This window comes from Lepidochelys kempii, chromosome 28, assembly GCF_965140285.1.
Source record: "Lepidochelys kempii isolate rLepKem1 chromosome 28, rLepKem1.hap1, whole genome shotgun sequence".
In the NCBI taxonomy this organism is placed as follows: Eukaryota; Metazoa; Chordata; order Testudines; family Cheloniidae; genus Lepidochelys; species Lepidochelys kempii.
Genome location: NC_136407.1, coordinates 688412 through 709548, shown reverse-complemented (window position 1 = coordinate 709548; position 21137 = coordinate 688412). Strand labels below are relative to the sequence as shown.

Here is a 21137-nt window from a genome sequence, read left to right as displayed (position 1 = left end):
AGATAGCTCTGGGAGAACAAAGGTGGGTCCGACCCCCAACCCCTCCCCCCAGCCGCTGCCCCCCCCGGGTTATGTGGGGGCTGCTCTCCCTCCCCCCTGTAAAAAGGGGTCCCCTGATGGAGCTGGGATCTGGGTGCACCCCTTGAGGGTCCCCATCCAGTACTCCCTGCTCTGGGGTTTGGGGGGGACCCAGATCCTACAGCTTCCCCCTGAGTGGTTGTGGGGCGGGTCTGACGGGCCAAGGAAGTGGGGATCCCTGTGGGGGAGCACAGGGGAAGAGGGGGAGACCCTGCGCCTGGGTGAGGCGGGCAGGGCAGAGATGGCAGTGGGGGGCTGCTGGGGGGTGGAGTGGACTCTGTTGGGGGGCAGGGGGGGCGAGGGCCCTCCCGTCTGGCCCAGCCAGGTCACAAACTCACCGTGTCCTGCAGAAGCCGGAAGGATTGATGCCCGCCAAGGGGGCGGGGGCCGGCCCCGAACCCCACCAACGCTCCCCTGCCCCCCAACACCCGGCCCCCCATGCCCAGTGCGGCGCGACCCCTGGAGCCCCAGGGACTCACAGACGGACCCCCGGAGCGGCATGGCCCCCCAGAGCCACACGGCCCCCCAGAGCCCCAGGGACTTACAGACGGACCCCCGCAGCGGCACGGACCCCCAGAGCCCCAGGACTCACAGACGGACCCCCGCAGCGGCACAGCCCCCCAGAGCCCCAGGGACTCACAGACGGACCCCCGCAGCGGCACGGACCCCCAGAGCCGCACAGACCCACGGCCAGACCCACAAATGAAGCCCTGGCCACCGGTGAGCTCACAGCTGGGATTCCCCATGAGGGGGACTCTCCGTGGGGCAGGGATCCCTGCCCCCCTGGTTTCTAACCCCCTCCCCCTTTGTCGTGCAGACCCCGTTGGGGGGCCCAGCCTGGCGCCCCAGCAGGGGGAGGGAGCGGCCGATGGGCCCCCCCCCCGCTCAGCCCCGTCCCTACCTCACAGCCGTGCTGGTGCTGCTGGGCACCACCCTGGGGCTGCTGGGGGGCCTGACCTACGTGCTCTGCCGGCGGAGCCAGCGGCCCCCCAGCCACCCGGCCCCCCGCCCCGAGACCCAGGTAAGCGGCGCAACGGGGTTGGGGGGGCCCTGCTTCCCTGGGGGACTGGCTATTTACCCTGGCTCTCTGCCCCCCGCACCCTCCACGGCCGATCCACCCCCCCACCCCCGATCTGTGCCCCTGGCATTCCCCCCCCCAGCTAATCCACCCCCATCCCTGAGTCCCTCCAGCTCATTTTCTCAGACACCCCCCCACCATGCCCCATCTCTGCCCAGCCTCGTCCCCCCACCTCTGTGCCCCCCGACTAATCCCCCGGACCCAAGGCGTGAGGGTCGTTTCTCCTCCTAATTTACGCCCCCCCCAATGCCCGCTCTCCTCCTAGCTGTGGGAGCTCCCGGAGCGGGCCCTGGCCGTGCTGGCTTGGGGGTCCTCGGTTTGCTCTAACCCCCCCCTCCCGTTTTATCCCCCCCCAGGCACCGAGACACTGTACCACTCCTGCGAGCTGGGATGACGGACGGCGCCCCCCCAAACCTGGACCCCAGCACCCCGATCCCCACTGTGCTTTCTTGGGGTGGGGAGGTGGGGGGTGATGGTATGCAGGGAAGGGCAAGGAGGGGGTGACTTTGGGGGTCTAATGCCCCGGCCCCCCCCACTGCATGAAGGACCCTGGCTCCGGGGGGCCCCGCAGAGCTGTCCCCCCCCGCACTAAGCTAATCTCTAACCACAGAGGAGGTACTCTGGGAGACACCTGCCAGTCCTGCCCCCCCAGAGCCCCACTAATTTATTCCCCGGGGTGGCCTGCTCCCAGCCCCCCCTTGTACAATGTGCCAGTGCTTTAATACAGAAGTTTGTACAAGGCTGCGACTGGTTATTAATGGGGGGGCACAGTTTTGGGGCTCCCCCCGCAGCCCCCAGATCCCTGCATTTCTGCCGGGGTAGGGGGGTCTCTCCGAGGTTTCTGCACCCAGGCTGGGAGTCGGGGGAGGGGGGAACACCTGGAACTGGCCTGAACCCCCAGCATGCAAGGGGGGCCCCCCCCAGAGACTGATGTGGGTGCAGCTCTGGAGAGAGGACACCCCCCCCGCCCCCCAGACACTTTCACTTCCTCTGTGCGGAGGCTGGCGGGGGGGCTGGATCGGTGTGGAAACAGGGCGCGTGTGGAGGGGGGTGGGATTTACACCGGGGGGAGACCCACGGGGGGGGCTCCCTCCTCTGGCACGTCCAGTCATGGGGCTCCCCCAAGGCCAGCTCCTGCCCCATCCACACCCCGTCCCCCGAACAGAGGTCCTCAGTGTGGGGCAATCTGGGTTTTTCCCCTTTTATTTAACAAGGGCAGTAGGAAAAACAGTCCCCCCCCCGCCGGTGGCCCCCCCGGCGCTGAGAGCCGGTGGGTCAGACCGTGTTCCCGGTGCGCCCGGGGTGGGGCGGGGCCCGGCCGCCGTGTCGCTCCTGGGTCCCCCCGGAGCGTGTCCCGCCTTCTCACGTGCCCGGCCGGTCACGCGTGTGGCAAGCGGCTCCGCGCTCCCCCCGGCCGCCGTCCCGTGCTCCTGGCGTGTTCCCACGGGGGGGGCTCGGCGAGCTCCGGCGGGCCGGGGGGCGCCCCCTATTGCTCCAGCATGTGCTCGCAGGTGCGGGCCAGCTCTCCAGCTTGACCCGGGCGTAGTCGACCCGGTTCAGCGCCATCTGGCAGCCCTTGCGGGCCGAGTAGCTGGAGCCCTCGTGGGGCTGCCCCGTGGCCACCTGTGGGGGGGGGGGGGGAGACAGCAGAGATGGGGGGTGAGCCTGAGCGCCCCAGCCGGCCCCGCCCCCCTGCGCCGGACCCGCCCCCCTGACCTGGGTGAGGTAGCGGATCTGGCCCGACAGCTCCGACTCCACCTTCTGCACGGAGGCGGTGAACTGGGCGGCCTGGCGCTCGAGCAGCCGCTCGGTCGGCTTCTCCTTCGACAGCTCCAGGATCACGTTCCCTGGGGGGCGGCGGGGGGGGTGAGGGGTGCCCCGATAACCCCCCCCCTTCCCTGGGGCGAGCCTCGTCCCAAAGCGCCCCCCTGTTCCGGGCCTGACTCGCCGGCACCCCTGTCCCCGAACGCCCCTGGCATCCCCCCCGGGGATCCCCAGCAACCCTCCCCCCCGAACGCCCCTGGCATCCCCCCCGGGGATCCCCCAGCAACCCTCCCCCCGAACGCCCCTGGCATCCCCCCGGGGATCCCCCAGCACCCTCCCCCCCGAAAGCCCCTGGCAACCGCCCAGGGATCCCCCAGCACCCTCCCCCCCGAACGCCCCTGGCATCCCCCCGGGGATCCCCCAGCAACCCTCCCCCCGAAAGCCCCTGGCAACCGCCCAGGGGATCCCCCAGCACCCTCCCCCCGAACGCCCCTGGCATCCCCCCGGGGATCCCCAGCAACCCTCCCCCCCGAAAGCCCCTGGCATCCCCCCCGGGGATCCCCAGCAATAACCCTCCTCCCCGAAAGCCCCTGGCATCCCCTGGGGGTCCCCCAGCACCCTCCCCCCCAAAAGCCCCTGGCAACTGCCCAGGGGATCCCCCAGCACCCTCCCCCCCGAACGACCCTGGCATCCCCCCGGGGATCCCCCAGCAACCCTCCCCCCGAACGCCCCTGGCAACCGCCCAGGGATCCCCCAGCACCCTCCCCCCAAAAGCCCCTGGCATCCCCCTGGGGATCCCCAGCAACCCTCCCCCCCGAACGCCCCTGGCAACCGCCCAGGGGATCCCCCAGCACCCTCCCCCCCGAACGCCCTGGCAACTGCCCAGGGGATCCCCCAGCAACCTCCCCCCGGGGATCCCCCAGCACCCTTCCCCCCAAAAGCCCCTGGCACCCCTTCCCCTATCCATGACCTCCAGCCACAACTTTCTACTCCCACAAACCCAATACCCTAGCCACGCCCTTCTCCCAGACCACGCCCTTCCCCAGGCCCCGCCCCCGGGTCACCACAGTCCCCCTCCCTCGCCAGCTCTCCCTCCCCTCACGCACTTCCACTGGGCTGGGGCAGGGGGTGCAGGCTCTGGGGTGGGGCCGGGGATGAGGGGTTTGGGGTGCAGGAGGGGGCTCTGGGGTTGCGGGGGCTCAGGGCTGGGGGTTAGGATGCAGGAGGGGGCTCTGGGTTTGGGGGGCTCAGGGCTGGGGGTTGGGGTGCAGGAGGGGGTTCTGGGTTTGGGGGGGCTTGGGGTGCAGGAGGGGGCTCTGGGTTGGGGGGGCTCTGGGGTTGGGGTGCAGGAGGGGGCTCCGGGGTTGGGGCGGCTCGGGGCTGGGGGTTGGGGTGCAGGAGGGGGCTCTGGGGTTGGGGGGTTAAGGGTGGGGGTTGGGGTACAGGAGGGGGCTCTGGGTTGGGGGGGCTCAGGGCTGGGGGTTCGGGTGCAGGAGGGGGCTCTGGGTTTGGGGGGGCTCGGGGCTGGGGTTGGGGTGCAGGAGGGGGCTCTGGGTTTGGGGGCTCAGGGCTGCAGGCTCTGGGTTTGGGGGGGCTCAGGGCCTGGGGTGCAGGAGGGGGTTCTGGGTTTGGGGGGGCTTGGGGTGCAGGAGGGGACTCTGGGTTGGGGGGCTCTGGGTTGGGGTGCAGGAGGGGCTCCGGGGTTGGGGCGGCTCGGGGCTGGGGGTTGGGGTGCAGGAGGGGGCTCTGGGTTGGGGGGGCTCAGGGCTGGGGGTTGGGGTGCAGGAGGGGGCTCTGGGATTGGGGGGCTTGGGGTTGGGGTGCAGGAGGGGGCTCGGGGTGCAGGGGGGGCTCTGGGTTTGGGGGGGCTCGGGGCTGGGGGTGCAGGAGGGGGCTCTGGGATTGGGGGGCTCGGGGTTGGGGTGCAGGAGGGGGCTCTGGGTTTGGGGGGGTTCAGGGCTGGGGTACAGGAGGGGGCTCTGCCCCCCGCCTGACTCGCCGCACCCCACTGCAGCTCCCCACCCCTGCAGCCTGACCCCGCCCCCAAACGTTAGCCCCGCCCCTGCCCTGCAGCCTGGCCCCTCCCACCCGAGGCGCCCAAAACAGCAAATGGGGGGAGACCGTGGCCCCGCCCCCAGCCACACTCGGCCGTTGGCCCCGCCCCGCCCCGACGCGCGCTCGGCCGTTGGCCCCGCCCCGCGCTCTGCAGCCAGGCCCCGCCCCGACGCGCGCTCGGCCGTTGGCCCCGCCCCTACCCGCGCTCTGGAGCGAGGCGCCGATCTCGCGCTCCAGCTCCTCCAGCACCCGCAGCCGCTCGTTGGCCACGCTGTAGGTGGCCATGGCCCCGCGCGCGCCGCCGCCCCGCCCTGCTGCTCGCGGCGCATGCGCCGGCCGGGCTCCGCCCCCTCCTCCCCGGCGCTACATCTGCCGGCGCCGGCGCACGTGACCCGGAAGCGATGGAGGGGGCGGGGCCCGGCCCGGCCTGGAGGCGCCACGTGCGCCGGAGCTAGAGCGGCGGAGCGCGAGACGCGGCGGCTGCGGGGCCTGGTGCAGAGCCGTGAGCCGGGGGGGCGGAGCCTCAGCGGGGGCGGGGCCGGGTGCAGAGTCGAGAGCGGGGGGGCGGGGCCGAGCAGTGAGTGGGGGCGGGGCCTCAGCGGGGGGCGGGGCCTGGGGCCAAGCCGTGAGCGGGGGGCGGGGCCTGGTGCAGAGCCGGGGGCGGGGCCTCAGCTGGGGGCGGGGCCTGGGGCCAAGCCGTGAGCGGGGCCTGGTACAGGGCCCTGAGCGGGGGCGGGGCCTCGGCTGGGGCGGGGCCTCGGCTGGGGGCGGGGCCTCGGCTGGGGGCGGGGCCTGGGGCCAAGCCGTGAGCGGGGGCGGGGCCTGGTACAGAGTCCTGAGCGGGGGCGGGGCCTGGTACAGAGCCGGGGGCGGGGCCTCGGCTGGGGGCGGGGCCTGGGGCAGAGTCGTGAGCGGGGGCGGGGCCTCCGGCCGAGCAGGGGCGGGGCCAGTCGCACAGCGGGGGGCGGAGCCTCAGGTGGGAAATCCAGAGGCCTGACCCCGCCCCCACGCCCCTCCCAGCGCCAAGGAGGGAACCCAGGCGTCCGGGCTCCCAGCCCCTCCCCCTCCTTCCCTACAGATGAGAGACTCTCGGAGCGCCGGGACCTGGAGCGGCTGTTGGCAGAGACCCTCCGGCTGGAGCCGGGGCCCCAGGCACCCAGGTGGAGCCGGGGCCACCACCCCCTGCTCCGGGGGCTGCGGGTCGGGAGCGGCTGCAGGGGCTGCGGGTCGGGAGTGAGGGGCACCGGCAGGGCTGGGGGGGCAGGGCTGGGGGCTGCGAGTCGGGAGTGGGGGGCACCGGCAGGGCAGGGGGCCGTGGGTCGGAGTGAGGGGCACCGGCAGGGCTGGGGGGCAGGGCTGGGGGCTGGCAGGGGCTGGGGGTCGGGAGTGGGGGGCACCGGCAGGGCTGGGGGGGCAGGGCTGGGGCTGGGGGTCGGGAGTGGGGGGCACCGGCAGGGCTGGGGGTGCAGGGCTGGGGGCTGGCAGGGGCTGCAAGTCGGGAGTGGGGGGCACCGGCAGGGCAGGGGGCCGTGGGTCGGGAGTGAGGGGCACCGGCAGGGCTGGGGGGCAGGGCTGGGGGCTGGCAGGGGGCCGTGGGTCGGGAGTGAGGGGCACCGGCAGGGCTGGGGGGGGCAGGGCTGGGGGCTGCGAGTCGGGAGTGGGGGGCACTGGCAGGGCTGGGGGCCGTGGGTGGGGAGTGGGGGGCACCGGCAGGGCTGGGGGGGCAGGGGCTGGGGGCTGCGAGTCGGGAGTGGGGGGCACTGGCAGGGCTGGGGGCCGTGGGTCGGGAGTGAGGGGCACCGGCAGGGCTGGGGGGGCAGGGCTGGGGGCTGCGAGTCGGAGTGGGGGGCACCGGCAGGGCTGGGGGGGCAGGGCTGGGGGCTGCGAGTCGGGAGTGGGGGGCAGGGCTGGGGGCTGGCAGGGGGCCGTGGGTCGGGAGTGAGGGGCACCGGCAGGGCTGGGGGGGGCTCTGACCCACTCCCCCTTTATGCCCCCCAGGGCCCCCCTGGAGCTGGCGTCTCTGCGGCTGCAGCACGCGGTCGAGCTGGCAGAGCTGCGGGGGGCTCAGGAGGAGGTGAGCCGGGGGGGGGCGCTGTGGGGGGGGAGCAGCATCCGTGGGACTAACCCCCCCCCGTGTCTCCCCCCCCCCCGTAGCTGGCCCAGAGCGTGGCCCACCTGAGCGATGCCCTGAACCACAGCGAGGCCGAATGCCAGGAGCACCGGGCCAGGTGAGCCCCAATCCCCCCCCACCCCGTCCCCCCTCCACGGCCCTCTGGGGCCCCCCCATCCCGCCCCGTCCTCGGGGCTCTAACGCCGGCGTGTGTCTGCCCAGGGCGGGGCGCTGTGCCCGGGAGCTGGCGGGGCTCGCGGGGCGCTGCCAGGAGCTGCAGGCCCGGCTGTGGAGCGGGGCCAGAGGCCGAGGGGCTGCGGGCGGCCCTGGGGGCGGCGCTGCGGGCCCGGGACCAGCTGGAGGCCCGGTGGGTGCAGGAGAAGCAGCTGGAGGCCCAGAGGGTGAACGAGACCAATGCCCGGGAGGAGAGGTGAGCCCCACGGCCCCCCTAGGGCCACCTGCCCTGAGCACCGACAGCCTGGGCAAGGAGAGGAGGGGTGACCCCCCTGTGCCCCCCCAGGCTGGGCACCCCCCTACCGGTCTGTCTGTGCCCCGCCCGCAGGTACCAGAACCAGGTGTCCCGGCTGCGCAGAAGCTGGAGAGGCTACGGCTGGGAGCAGCAGCTGGGTAACGACCCCCCCATTTCGTGCCTCCACCCTCCTGCCTTGGCATGGCCCCCCCTTTCCCCATGGACATCACCCCCGCCCCCCAGATACCCCGCGCTCAGATTCCCTCCGCCCCCGCCACGCCCAGCTGGGCTGGTGGCTGCCCGGACACCCCACCCCAGAGACAGCTGCATTTGGGGGCCTGGCGAGCAACCCTCCCCCGGGCAGGCCCAGGCTGGGAGGGAGGGGCAGGGTGTGCACCCTAAATTAACACCCTTTCCCCCTCCAGACCCCCCTGGCTGGCCGCTGAGCTGGTGACGAGCGAAAGCAGCTGTAACACGTCCTGCGAGGAGCTGGTGAGAGGGGAGTGGGGGCTGGGGGGTCAGAGCAGGGGGGGCTGGGAGCCCGGACACCTGGGTTCTCTCCCCAGCCTTGGGAGGGCAGTGGGGGCTGGGAGCCCGGACACCTGGGTTCTCTCCCCAGCTCTGGGAGGGCAGTGGGGGCTGGGAGCCAGGACTCCTGGGTTCTGTCCCCAGGGTCAGGAGGATTGTGGGGTCCCAGGGGTCTCACTGTTTCTCTTCTGTCCCCCCCAGGCAGTGGTGGGGCTGGGCCCCAGGGGCAGCTCATCCCCTGGGAGAGGAGGAGAAATGGAGGGTGAAGGACCAGGTAAGAGGGGGAGACCAGTGAGGCCCCTGGTCGCCCCCCCCCCCGCACTGTCAGCACCCCTGCTGGCCCCCTTTCTCCCAGCTGGGTTTTCACCCACATTGTCCCCCCGCCCCTTTGTTGTTCCAGACCCGGCGCCCGGACCCGCTGCGGAGCTGGACAGAGATGCCCCCTAAGCAGCTGCACCGGGGACCCCCCGCTCCTGGAACATTGGGAGGGGAGGGGTCTGGCATAGATCTCCCCCCCGCCCCAAGGCTCATTAACCCAGCCCTTGTATGCAAACGCTGCCTTGTGCTGATGTCCACATTTGAATATGCATTGTGCTCATTTGCATAATGCTCCCTGTCCCCTGGAGAGGCTGCCTGGTGTGTACCCCCCCACGCGGGGCGCTCTAGCCCTGCGGAGCTGCTCTCTAGGGTTGTGGGGCACTGTCTAGGCCTAAGGCTGTGGGGGGCCCCCTCTACAGCTGGGGGCGGCTACACTCTAGCCCAGATCTCTGTGGTCAGGGATCCCTGGCATCCTCTGTAGCCGAGATGCGCCCACCTCTGGGGCGGGGCGGCTGGCGCCAAGCTCTGCAACACGAACCACCCCAGACACCAGTTGATATTTTCTTACTTGGCCCAGGGCTCTGCGAGAGCCACCCCCCCCCCACCTCCCGCCCTACATATGGCTACAGCGCGACTGTCACAAAACCCCAAAATCCCCGACCCCCAGCACGAGCATCCGCAGGCCCCCACCCAGGGGGGGCGCCAGGTCCTGACTCCACCCACACCAGGCAGGGGCCCCCAGAGCAGATATGGGGGGCAGGGGCCCCCCCAGAATGAAAACAGGTGTAAAAGTCCACGGATAGATGAACAGGGGCCGTGGGCGTCTAAGCAGCAATAATGCCCAGAGAGGAGTCCAGTGCTTTTCACTGGGGGGGTTGTGGGGGGAGCTGCCCCCCAGGAGTGGGGGGCAGGGGTTACCCCTTCCAGAGCTCAGGAGGGAGCAATGGTTAAAATCTTGGGGGGGGGGAGAAAAAGGGACCCCCAAGTTAATGACATTTAAAAGCCAGACCTGGTTCTGGGGGCCCCCCTGTACAGCAGTGAGATAGGGGGCTTAGTGGGGACCCCCCTCACCGGGGGGGCAACGCAGCATAAAAAGCCTAAACAGACAGTTAAAATCCACACACCCCCAATCAAGGGCAGGCCCCAACTCTGCTACGGGGAGGGGGGTCAGCTGCCCAGCTCCCTCCCCACCCTCAGAAATGGTCATCGTCCTGGTCGTCCTTGACTTCCCCCTTGAGCCGCAGGCGGGCGAAATCCTCGAAGACGATGTCGTCGTCCTGGCCATAGCTGAGGGGTGGGACGGATGTGGGGTTAAGGAGGGGGCTGCTCCCTGGCCCCACCCCCCCAACCAGCCTGCATGAGGCAGTCCCGCACATGTGGGACCCCCAGGGGACACTGGGGTGGGGACTGGTCCCTGCCCCAATTTAGGACCCCCCCCCCCGCTGCTCTGGGGATACACCCCTCTTATCCCCCATTTATTGGGGCAGACACGGATAAAGCTACCCTAGTCCCTCCCACAGGCCCCTCCCAACACCGGGTGCGGCCGGGAGGACTCCCTGGGAGGTGTGGGGGACATGGGGGGGCTCTTACTGGGTTTCAAATTCGATGAGGTTGGTGTCGACGGGCACGTCCATCTCTGGGACAACTGCAGGGAGGGGAGAAAAAATCATTAATCCTCCCCGCCAGGCAACCTGGTGCCCCTCGCCCAGCGCCGAGATGCGGCCACCTCTGGGGCGGGGCGGCGGGTGACCCGGGGACTCCTCACCTGGCGCAGAGATGCGCCCACCTCTGGGGTGGGGCGGCCGGTGACCCAGGGACCCCTCGCCTGGCGCTGAGATGCGCCCACCTCTGGGGCGGGGCGGCCGGTGACCCGGGGACCCCTCGCCTGGCGCAGAGATGCGCCCACCTCTGGGGCGGGGCGGCCGGTGACCCGGGGACCCCTCGCCTGGCGCAGAGATGCGCCCACCTCTGGGGCGGGGCACTGGGTGACCCAGGGGCTCTGTTTAACCCTTACCTGACTGGGGCCGTGCCAGTGCGAACGCCTCGCGGGGCTCGGGGTGCATTAGGACGAAGGCAGCTCCACGGACACGTCGCTGCGGGGAGAGCGAAGGGGACAGTGAGAGGGGGGCAGGGTTAAGGGGAAACCGGGGGTAGGGGGGGCAAGACGGGACATGTGAGCAGGTACTTACCCCCCCCGCAAGACAACCAGCTTCACCTTCACACGGTAGGAGACCAGAATCCCCAGCACCTCCTTGTTCGCCCCCTCCTTGACTCTGAAACAGAGCGCGGGGTCGGAATGCGCCCACCTCTGGGGCGGGGCGGCCGGCACCCCGGGGTCCCCTCGCCCGGCCCGAGACGCGGCCACTTCTGGGGTGGGGCACTCTGAGATAGCGCGTGGTCCCCTCGCCCGGCCCCGAGACGCGGCCACTTCTGGGGTGGGGCGGCCGGGGGCCCAGGGTCCCCTCGCCCGGTGCCGAGACGCGGCCACCTCTGGGGCGGGGCAGCCGGGGACCCGGCCCCGAGACGCGGCCACCTCTGGGGCGGGGCGGCCGGCGCCCCGGGGTCCCCTCGCCCAGCGCCGAGACGCGGCCACCTCGGGGCAGGGCAGCCGGGGACCCGGCCCCGAGACGCGGCCACCTCGGGCAGGGCAGCCGGGGACCCGGCCCCGAGACGCGGCCACCTCTGGGGCGGGGCAGCCGGGGGCCCAGGGTCCCCTCGCCCGGCGCCAAGACGCGGCCACCTCTGGGGCAGGGCAGCCGGGGACCCGGCCCCGAGACGCGGCCACCTCTGGGGCGGGGCGGCCGGGGACCCAGCGATGGGCCCAGGGAATGGGTGTAGACGCGCCCCCCCGGAGCCCCCCTCACATGGTGCTGGAGGCCAGGTTGGTGTCCTCGTGTTTGAGTTTCCCGTCCAGCGCCAGGCCCCGCTTCTCCCGGTTCTGGCTCAGCAGCGGCGTCAGGGTGTAAACCCGGCAGAACGTGGAGCTGGGCGACACCTGGTCACTGGGCGCAGAGCGGGTGGGGGGTGAGCAGGCGGGACCCCAACTAATCAGGGACCCCCCCCACGCCCCACCGCCCGGGCCCCCTCCCCGCCCCCCCCGGCCAGGGCCCCTCCCCCCACGCCACCCCCGGGCCCCTCCCCGCCCCCCCCGGCCAGGGCCCCTCCCCCTGGGCCCCCTCCCGGCGGGCCCCCTCCCCGCCCCCCCGGCCAGGGACCCTCCCCCTACGCCACCCCCGGGCCCCTCCCCGGGCCCCCCGGCCAGGGCCCCTCCCCCCCACGCCACCCCCGGGCCCCTCCCCGGGCCCCCGGCCCCTCCCCGGGCCCCCGGCCAGGGACCCCCCCCAAAGGGCCAGGTTGTTCCTCCGGGACCCCCCCAGTGCAGCCCCAGCCTGCGCCCACCCCGGGTCTCTGTGCCGGGGGGGGGTCACTCACTCTTGCTCGGTCTGGGCCACCGGACACTTGTACTGGGCCGTGCTAAAGAGGCAGATGTCTGCGTATTGTCGCACTGCGGGGGGGGAGGGGGGGGGGATCAGAGGGGGGGCACAGGCAGTCCCCCCCCCCGACATGCTGCCCCCCCCCCGGCCCAGGGCCCTAACCTCCCCAGTGCAGGGGGTGCATATCTCCCCCCCGTACATGACCCCCCCCAAGTGTACAACCTCCCCTACTCCCCCCAGCACGCGTCTGCCCCCATCAGCCCCCCCCCACGTACAATCCCACCCCCCTGCCCCCCAGGACGCACCCGAAACTTTGATCTTCTTCACGCTCTTGCTGGAGTTGTTCGTCACGTGGACGTTCACGCTGATGGGCTCCCCGTGGTAATAGAGCTGGGGGGTCACACGGGGGGGGGTCAGTGCGAGGCCCCCCCCAGTACCTTCCCCCCCCCCCGCGTCAGGGCCCCACGGCCTCCCCCCGTCCACGTCCCATCCCCCAGATCCAGCTCCCCGTGCCCCCCAGATCCCTCCCACGTCCCGTCCCCCGGATCCAGCTCCCCGTGCCCCCCAGATCCCTTCCCCCAGATCCAGCTCCCCATGCCCCCCGCGGACCCCCAGATCCTCCCCACGTCCCGTCCCCCAGATCCAGCTCCCCGTGCCCCCCAGATCCAGCTCCCTGTGCCCCCCGCGGACCCCCAGATCCTCCCCACGTCCCGTCCCCCAGATCCAGCTCCCCGTGCCCCCCACAGCTCCCCAGATCCCCCCCACGTCCTGTCCCCCGGATCCAGCTCCCCGCGCCCCCTCCAGCCCCCCACCTCCTTGTCCAGCGAGGCCTCCAGGTGCAGGGACCGGTCCGACATGAGGAAGTGCCGGGTGGTCTCGGCCGTGGGCTGGGGGCCTGGCCTTCTCGGGGGCGTACTGCACCTTCCGGATCACCAGCCGCACCGAGTTCCTGGGGGAGAGGGGAGTCAGAGCCCGCCAGGACGCCTGGGTTCTCTCCCCGGCTCCGGGAGGGGAGTGGGGCCTGGTGGGTCAGAGCAGGGGGGGGGCTGGGAGCCAGGACGCCTGGGTTCTCTCCCTGGCTCCGGGAGGGGAGTGGGGCCTGGTGGGTCAGAGCAGGGGGGGCTGGGAGCCAGGACGCCTGGGTTCTCTCCCTGGCTCTGGGAGGGGAGTGGGGCCTGGTGGGTCAGAGCAGGGGGGGCTGGGAGCCCGGACACCTGGGTTCTCTCCCGGCTCTGGGAGGGGAGTGACGGCTGGTGGGTCAGAGCAGGGGGGACTGGGAGCCAGGACTCCTGGGTTCTCGCTCTGGGAGGGCAGTGAGGGCTGGTGGGTTAGAGCGGGGGGGGCTCGGAGCCCGGACTCCTGGGTTCTCTCCCCGGCTCTGGGAGGGCAGGGGGTCTCGCTCGCTGCCTGTCTGCAGCCTCGGCTGCGCGCGGGGGGCTCACCCTGGGGTCACTCTGAGATAGCGCGTTAGCACAGAAAGCTCGGATCTCAAAATCGACCCGCACGCCTGAGAGTGTGGGAAAGACCCCATGAGCCTGGCGCCCCTCCCTCCCGACCCACAGCCCCCCCCCAGGGCTGCCGGGGCCCCTCCCTCCCGACCCACAGCCCCCCCCCAGGCCTGCCGGGGCCCCTCCCTCCCGACCCCCGCGTCCGTACCTTGCCCGTGTCCTCTGGGCCGGGCTGGAGCGTCACGGAGCAGGGCAGGTTCTGTGGGATCTGAGACACAGGGTGTATTAAATGGGGTTCCCCAGTGGGCGGGGTCTCACCGTGCCGGCGAAGGGGGGGGCCTTGGGGGATTTAGGGACCCAGGGGAGGGTCTCACCGTGAAGGCGAAGGGGGGGATTTAGGGGCGGGGGGGTCTCACCGTGAAGGCAAAGGGGGGGATTTAGGGGCGGGGGGTCTCACCGTGACGGCGAAGGGGGGGTCTCACCGTGACGGCGAAGGGGGGGGTCTCACCGTGACGGCGAAGGGGGGGGTCTCACCGTGACGGCGAAGGGGGGCGTTGGAGGATTTAGGGGAGGGGTCTCACCGTGAAGGCGAAGGGGGGGGATTTAGGGGCGGGGGGTCTCACCGTGAAGGCGAAGGGGGGGGATTTAGGGGCGGGGGGTCTCACCGTGAAGGCGAAGGGGGGGATTTAGGGGAGGGGGGTCTCACCGTGAAGGCGAAGGGGGGCGTTGGGGGGATTTAGGGCGGGGGGTCTCACCGTGAAGGCGAAGGGGGAGCGTTGGGGGGATTTAGGGGAGGGGGGTCTCACCGTGCCGGCGAAGGGGGGGATTTAGGGGAGGGGGGTCTCACCGTGAAGGCGAGGGGGGGGCGTTGGGGGGATTTAGGGACGGGGTCTCACCGTGAAGGCGAAGGGGGGGAGCGTTGGGGGGATTTAGGGACGGGGGTCTCACCGTGCCGGCGAAGGGGGGGGCGTTGGGGGATTTAGGGACGGGGGTCTCACCGTGAAGGCGAAGGGGGGGATTTAGGGGAGGGGGTCTCACCGTGACGGCGAAGGGGGGGGGTCTCACCGTGACGGCGAAGGGGGGGGGTCTCACCGTGACGGCGAAGGGGGGATTTAGGGGCGGGGGTCTCACCGTGAAGGCAAAGGGGGGGATTTAGGGGCAGGGGGTCTCACCGTGAAGGCGAAGGGGGGGGATTTAGGGGCGGGGGGTCTCACCGTGAAGGCGAAGGGGGGGATTTAGGGGCGGGGGGTCTCACCGTGACGGCGAAGGGGGGGCGTTGGGAGGATTTAGGGGAGGGGGTCTCACCGTGAAGGCGAAGGGGGGGGGATTTAGGGGCGGGGGGTCTCACCGTGAAGGCAAACGGGGGGATTTAGGGAGGGGGGTCTCACCGTGAAGGCGAAGGGGGGGCGTTGGGGGATTTAGGGACGGGGGTCTCACCGTGAAGGCGAAGGGGGGGGCGTTGGGGGGATTTAGGGACGGGGGTCCTCACCGTGAAGGCGAAGGGGGGGGCGTTGGGGGATTTAGGGAGGGGGTCTCACGTGAAGGCGAAGGGGGGGGCGTTGGGGGATTTAGGGAGGGGGGTCTCACCGTGAAGGCGAAGGGGGAGCGTTGGGGGGGATTTAGGGACGGGGGTCTCACCGTGAAGGCGAAGGGGGAGCGTTGGGGGGGATTTAGGGACGGGGGTCTCACCGTGCCGGCGAAGGGGGGGGTCTCACCGTGAAGGCGAAGGGGGGGATTTAGGGACGGGGGGTCTCACCGTGAAGGCGAAGGGGTGGGCGTTGGGGGGGGATTTAGGGACGGGGGTCTCACCATGAAGGCGAAGGGGGGGGTCTCACCGTGAAGGCGAAGGGGGGGATTTAGGGACGGGGGGTCTCACCGTGAAGGCGAAGGGGTGGGCGTTGGGGGGGGATTTAGGGACGGGGTCTCACCATGAAGGCGACAGGGGGGGGTCTCACCGTGCCGGCGAAGGGGGAGCGTTGGGGGGATTTAGGGAGGGGGTCTCACCGTGCCGGCGAAGGGGGGGGGTCTCACCGTGAAGGCGAAGGGGGGGATTTAGGACGGGGGTCTCACCGTGAAGGCAAAGGGGGGAGCGTTGGGGGGATTTAGGGACGGGGGTCTCACCGTGCCGGGTGAAGGGGGGGGCGTTGGGGGATTTAGGGACGGGGGTCTCACCGTGCCGGCGAAGGGGGGGGTCTCACCGTGAAGGCGAAGGGGTGGGCGTTGGGCCCCAGCTTGCGCAGCAGCCGCTCCTGCAGGCGGGTGGGGGGGCGCCGTTCCTCGGGCGGGGGGGGGCACGGCCTGGCAGGTGGCCGCGAACAGGTCCCTTGCGGAACGACAGGCCCAGCACGTCCAGGTCCTCGCGCCCGTAGCGGAAGGCGCAGGTCAGCGTCACAAACACTGCGGGGCGGGAGGGGGGACGGGACACAAGGTGGGGGGGTGAGGGGAGGGGCCTCGGCCAGCTCCGCCCCCCCCCCACTCTCTCCCGGGGAAGCCGAGAGGGGGCGACCGGAGCGGGACGTTTTCACGGCCCGGGGGGGTGGGGGGTTTCGGCGCCACGGCGCTGTGCGCAGAGTTCCTGCCCCCCGCAGATTTCTTCGCCTCCCCGCAGCGAAAGGCCGTGGGGAAGCCGCGAGAGCGGTCACGTGGCCCCCCCCAGCCCCAGCGGTATGTTTCGGGGGCCCAGGGCCGGCGGCAGGGAGGCGAATCACTGTGGGGCAGGGGGCGGGACTGGAAAGACCCGGCTGGTCGTCCCAGCTGGGCTGGGCTGGGCTGGGGGGGGGGGGGGGGGAACGCGACTTCCTCGTTCCCTGCACAGCATCCGGGGTGGGGTCGAACCCACCCCACATTGCTCCCCCCGGCTGCAGGAAGCTCTGCAAACTCTCCACCCCCCACTTCCTGCACCCACGGCTCCTCAGCTGCAAGGGGAGGGATCCCTGTACAGGGAGCTGCTGCCCCGTGTGTCCAGACCCCCTCCTCCCCAGACCCTCCGCCGAGCCCCCCCCCCCCCCGCCCGATGAGCCGCCCACACCCAGATCCCCAGCCCACGGAGCCCCCCACAGCCAGGCCCCCTGCCGAGCTCTATCCCCCCCCCCCCGCCCGCAGAGTCCCAGGGCTGTTGCCCCGAGAACCCCCGACAAGCCCCTGTGCGGGGGGGAGGGGGAGCTGCAGGGGGTCTCCCACCTCCGTGCAGCCCATGGCCTGGGCTCCCCAGCGCCAGGCTGGAGCCTCCCCATTTAGTTGCCAGATGAAAGGTGCAGAACGTCGTTTTGCTGCGGGGAGGCGAAGAAATCTGCGGGGGGGGGGGGCGCGAACTCTGCGCACGCGTCATGGCGCACCCCCCCCCCCCCCGAGACCGGTGACCTTTTCCCATGGGCATTACTTTGCTCCTGGCTCCTTTCCCCCGGGACGCTGACAGCCCCGGGGGGGGGCTGAACGATCAGGTCTGGGTCAAATGAGGGGGTGGAGCCAGGAATGCCCCCGAACCCCACTGGGGCAGAGCCGCCCTACGCCCCTTCTTACCTTTCCGATCCTTCAGGTACTCAGGGTCACCAGCACCACGCCATCTGCACGGGAACCGGGGCGGCGGTAAGAACGGGGCAGGACCCCACTGCCCCCTAGTTATCCCCCAAGCCCCACCGCCTGCCCCCCCAGAGCCACCTGCCCCCCCAAACCCCAGCCCCCCACTACTCCCCAGAGCACCCCAGCCCTCCTTTCCCCAATCCCATGGCCAGCCCCCCAGCTCCCCGCCTCAACTCACCCACAGGGTCCACCCGGTCCAGGTGATCCACGAAGTCCCGCTTGCCAGATAGACGGTGAGCTGTGGGGACAGATGGACATGGGGGTCGGGGGGGGGGGGAGACGGACAAGGGGGTCGGGGGCACATGCCCCCCCCTTCCGCAGGGAACTGGCCCCTTCACAGCACCCCGGGAGGGGACCGGTCCCAGCTCGGCGGAGGGGTCTCCCAGCTCAAGGCTCCTCTGATGCAGGTTGCCAGAGCCCCCCAAGTAACGCCCCCCAGGCCCCTGCTGCCCCCGGTTACCTGGGTCCCCAGCTGTTTCCTGAACACCTGGAGCCTCGGGACACCTCGCAGCAAATCCTGTCCAGCTCGAGGGGCTCCATGGCCCCCCCGACGCGCCCCCTGCCCCTTTCCGGAGCCTGTTTATCGGCCGGCTCCCAACTCCCCCCCACACGCCGGGACTCTGCTGGGGGGCCCCCAGGGACAGGGGAAGCCAATCAGGAGGCGGGGGGGGGGGGCAGGTGCGTGGAGACCCAATGTAAACAAACCGTCGCTGGGGGGTGGGGTGGGGGAGGGTTAACCCTTTGCTACCCGGAGCTGACGGGGTCCGTCTCCCCACACCAGAACCTGAGGCGACCTCCCGTTCCCCCCCAAATACCATGGAGCAGAGACCCCCCCCCCCAACACATCCCCCCCTCCACACACACTCTCCTGGGCCCAGCCTCCGCCGCCCCCAGGTTCTCTGTGCACAAGCCGTGCGAGGACTGGGCGCTCACTAGCGCGTGCAAAGACCGTGCAACGGGGGGAGAACAGCATCCCCGAGTCAGCGTATGAGGGAGGAAACCAGGCAGGGGAGGGATCGCAACAGGAAACCAAAGGGGGGAGCAACCATGTCACACACCCACAGCCCGAGGCTGGGGGGGGGCAGGGGCTGCGGGTCGGGAGTGAGGGGCACCGGCAGGAGCTGGGGGGGCACCGGCAGGGCTGGAGGGGGCAGGGGCTGTGGGTCAGGAGGGAGGGGCACCGGCAAAGCTGGGGGAGCAGAGCTGGGCTGGCAGGGGGCTGCGGGTCGGGAGTGAGGGACTCCGGCAGGGCTGGGGGGGCAGGGGCTGCGGGTCGGGAGTGAGGGGCACCAGCAAGAGCTGGGGGGGGTAGGGGAAACGGGGGGCACAGGCAGGACTGGGGGGGCACCCGGGCTGTCACTCACCTTGCAGTTGGGACTCGATTTCTTGAAGACCCTGGGGGAGGAATCGGGGGGGAGACGGGTCAGAATCGACTGGTAGAAACCCCCCCAAAAAAACCCAACGTCCCCCGGGGCTGACCTTTGACCCCTGACCCCCCAGCAGAGGGTTTAACTCTTGGGGGGGCATCCAACACCCCCCCAGCTCAAGGCTAAGCTGGTTGCCATGGAAACAGGATCCAGGCCAGGTGTCCTGGAGTCACCCCAGCAACGGGAGCCGCTGGGGGGTCGGGGGGGGGGGGAACGGGACACGCTTGTTCCCCCGGGGGGGGGCAGGAGCAACCCAGTCCCCCCCAGCAACCCGTCCCTGGTCCCCCAGATACAGGCCTGACCCACACGGCCTATTTCCCGGGTGTGGGGCAGGGACCCCCGACCCCAGCCCTGGGAACCCCTCCCCCTTTGCTCCAGCCCAGAGGAGGAGCACTGATGGGAGGGTGGGGGGCCCCCCCATCTCTGCCCATGGGGGGTCCCCACTCAGCCCCGTTCTCAGCGGGGGGGCGCAGAATGGGACTCAGGACCCTCCCCCTACATTTGGTCCTGTCTGGGAGGGGCTTCAGAGCTGGTCTCCCCCCGCTCCCCCCCAACCCCCAGGTTGCTATGGAAACTGCCAGGCCCAAGCCCCAGGCAGGGGGCACAGATGAGGGACCGTGCACTGGGGAGGGGCTGCGGTGGGGGGCAGGGCTGGGATGGGGGGCAGGGCTGAGGGGCCCGCATGGGGGGGCGGGGGGCGAGCAGAAGCTGGGGACACGTCTCTGACAGGACGTGGCAATTCCTGTTTTGTTTCCTCGGCAGGATACTGGGAGGAAGTCCCAGGGGGTGCGGGGGGGGGGACGGGACGCCGGTGACAGCTGTGGGGGGGTTCTCCGTGCACCCCGGCACTCCAGCGTCCTGCTACTCGGCCCCGATCCCGAGCCCCCTCCACGGCCCCTGGGGGATGGGAGGGAGTCAGGCCCCCCCCAACACAGGTGCCCGCACAAGGAGCCGCTCCGCCCCAGAGCTGGCTGCACCTCCAGTCCGGAGCTGCTGGGGGCCACAATGGCTGCTGCTGGTGAAGCACAGGGGGAGGGGCATCTGGGCCCCCCCACTCCCCTCCCCCCCCCCATCTTCTCCCACCCCCCCTGCGAGGCAGTTACTGATATCCGACCGCTGCGCTCTGCGGCTTTTCACTTCCTCTTTCTGACCCGCCCCGGAGCATCCCCATGGCCCCAATGGCCCCAGAGCCCAGGGCTGGGGGGCAGGGGCTGCGGGGCGGGAGCGAGGGGCACCGGGGCGGGAGCGAGGGGCACCGGGGCGGGAGCGAGGGGCGGAGCGAGGGGGGGGGCAGGGGCTGCGGGGCGGGAGCGAGGGGGGGGGCAGGGGCTGCGGGGCGGGAGCGAGGGGCACCGGCGGGGCTGGGGGGGGGGCAGGGGCACCGGGGGGGGAGCGAGGGGCACCGGCAGGGCTGGGGGGGGGCAGGGGCTGCGGGGCGGGAGCAAGGGCGGGCAGGGGCTGCGGGGCGGGAGCGAGGGGCGGGCAGGGGCTGCGGGGCGGGAGCGAGGGCACCGGCGGGGCTGGGGGGCGGGAGCGAGGGGCACCGGCGGGGCTGGGGGGCGGGAGCGAGGGGGCACCGGCGGGGCTGGGGGGCGGGGAGCGAGGGGCACTGGCGGGGCTGGGGGGCGGGAGCGAGGGGGCACCGGGGCGGGAGCGAGGGGCACCGGGGCGGGGCTGGGGGGGACCCCAGGGGGTAACAGGGAGGGGCTCAGCCCCATCTCTCCTCCCCACCAACCCTTACGGCCGGGGCAATAAACCCCAGACAATCAACGCCCTCAACAAATATCCCAGACAGGGGCCAGCCCCACCCCGGGCACCCCCAGGGCAGAGTCCTCCCCCCCCAGATTGGCTCGGGTGGGGGGGCACATACTATGGGCTGGGGCCCTGAACCCCTCTGGAGGGAGCCCCCCCCAAAGGCCCGAAAGGACCCAGGCGTCCTGGACCGAAGTGACACTGTCCTGAGATGCCCCAGGAACCCAGGTGTCCGGGGATGTCGCTGGGAAGCCGGTTCCCGCCTCGCCCCGATTAGCTGCACTGGGGGCGGGGGGGGGCTGTCTTGGTCTCCCCAGGCCTGACCCACATCCTGGCACCAGGGCCAGCCCCCCTCCCCCCCAGAGTACAGGTGAACCCAGCACTCCTGGGGTCTCTCCCCCTGCTAGGAGGGGAGCGGGGGCTGGGGGGTTACAGCCTGGGTTCTCTCCCGGGCTCTGGGAGGGGAGCGGGGGCTGGGGGGTTAGATGGGGGGGCTGGGAGCCCGGACGCCTGGGTTCTCTACCTGGCTCTGGGAGGGGAGGAGGAGGGGTTGGATGGGGGGGGCTGGGAGCCCGGACGCCCTGGGTTCTCTTCCCGGCTCTGGGAGGGGAGCGGGGGCTGGTGGGGGGAGCTCGGACGCCTGGGTTCTCTGCCCCCCGCTCTGGGAGGGGAGCGGGGCCTGGAGCGGGGGGGGGGGGGGGCTGGGAGCCAGGACTCCTGGGTTCTCTACCTGGCTCTGGGAGGGGAGGGGGGACTGGGGGGTTGGATGGGGGGGGGGCTGGGAGCCCGGACGCCTGGGTTTCTCTGCCCGGCTCTGGGAATGGGGCTGACCTGCCCCACTGCCACCTCCCCCCCCCCCACGCCCGGCCCCCACCTGGTCCCCGCCTTCTCCCCCCATGCCGGCTCCGGGGGGGGCCGCTGCACGCGCCGCGCTAGGCTCGGGGGCTCGCGTCCAGGGTCCGGGCAGCAGGCAGCGGGCGCGGGACCCGAGTGAAGCCATGGCCAGCCCCGGGTCACGTGGGGGGGGGGAGACGCAGCCAATCAGGGGCGCGCCCGGGAGGAGGCGGAAAAGGGGGGGGAAGAGACGTCAAGGGGGG

General features: G+C 71.9%; 3 protein-coding genes across 7 annotated transcripts; 1 reads left to right on the top strand and 2 right to left on the bottom strand.

Moving 5' to 3' along the window:
- The first annotated feature begins 4 nt into the window (after nt 1–4).
- Nucleotides 5–9366, top strand: LOC144929935 (uncharacterized). 5 transcript variants are annotated; one of them, XM_078850824.1, is made up of 10 exons: nt 5–22; nt 429–798; nt 896–1099; nt 1513–1631; nt 6054–6135; nt 6974–7049; nt 7130–7203; nt 7648–7712; nt 7980–8046; nt 8284–8356. In XM_078850824.1, exons 4-9 carry the CDS (start codon nt 1547–1549, stop codon nt 8006–8008), a joined length of 411 nt encoding a protein of 136 aa, XP_078706950.1. In that variant the 5' UTR covers nt 5–22; nt 429–798; nt 896–1099; nt 1513–1546; the 3' UTR covers nt 8009–8046; nt 8284–8356. The 5 variants fall into 5 exon arrangements, with proteins under 5 accessions (XP_078706950.1, XP_078706951.1, XP_078706949.1 ...); XM_078850825.1 differs by lacking the exon at nt 896–1099; XM_078850823.1 differs by lacking the exons at nt 5–22; nt 429–798; nt 896–1099; nt 1513–1631 and adding an exon at nt 5165–5477.
- MED11 (mediator complex subunit 11) lies at nt 2628–5412 on the bottom strand. Its single transcript, XM_078850828.1, is given in 4 exon segments — nt 2628–2683; nt 2686–2779; nt 2873–3003; nt 5176–5412. Coding segments are annotated over 4 exon segments (351 nt in total). The 5' UTR covers nt 5261–5412; the 3' UTR covers nt 2628–2642.
- On the bottom strand, nt 8991–21137 carry ARRB2 (arrestin beta 2). The gene is given in 20 exon segments (XM_078850799.1): nt 8991–9687; nt 9991–10045; nt 10415–10471; nt 10474–10493; nt 10590–10673; nt 11265–11402; nt 11833–11905; nt 12140–12224; nt 12647–12730; nt 12732–12857; nt 13288–13341; nt 13491–13550; nt 15481–15568; nt 15570–15604; nt 15606–15679; nt 16802–16831; nt 16834–16845; nt 17040–17099; nt 18226–18256; nt 20915–21137. Coding segments are annotated over 20 exon segments (1386 nt in total). The 5' UTR covers nt 21041–21137; the 3' UTR covers nt 8991–9593.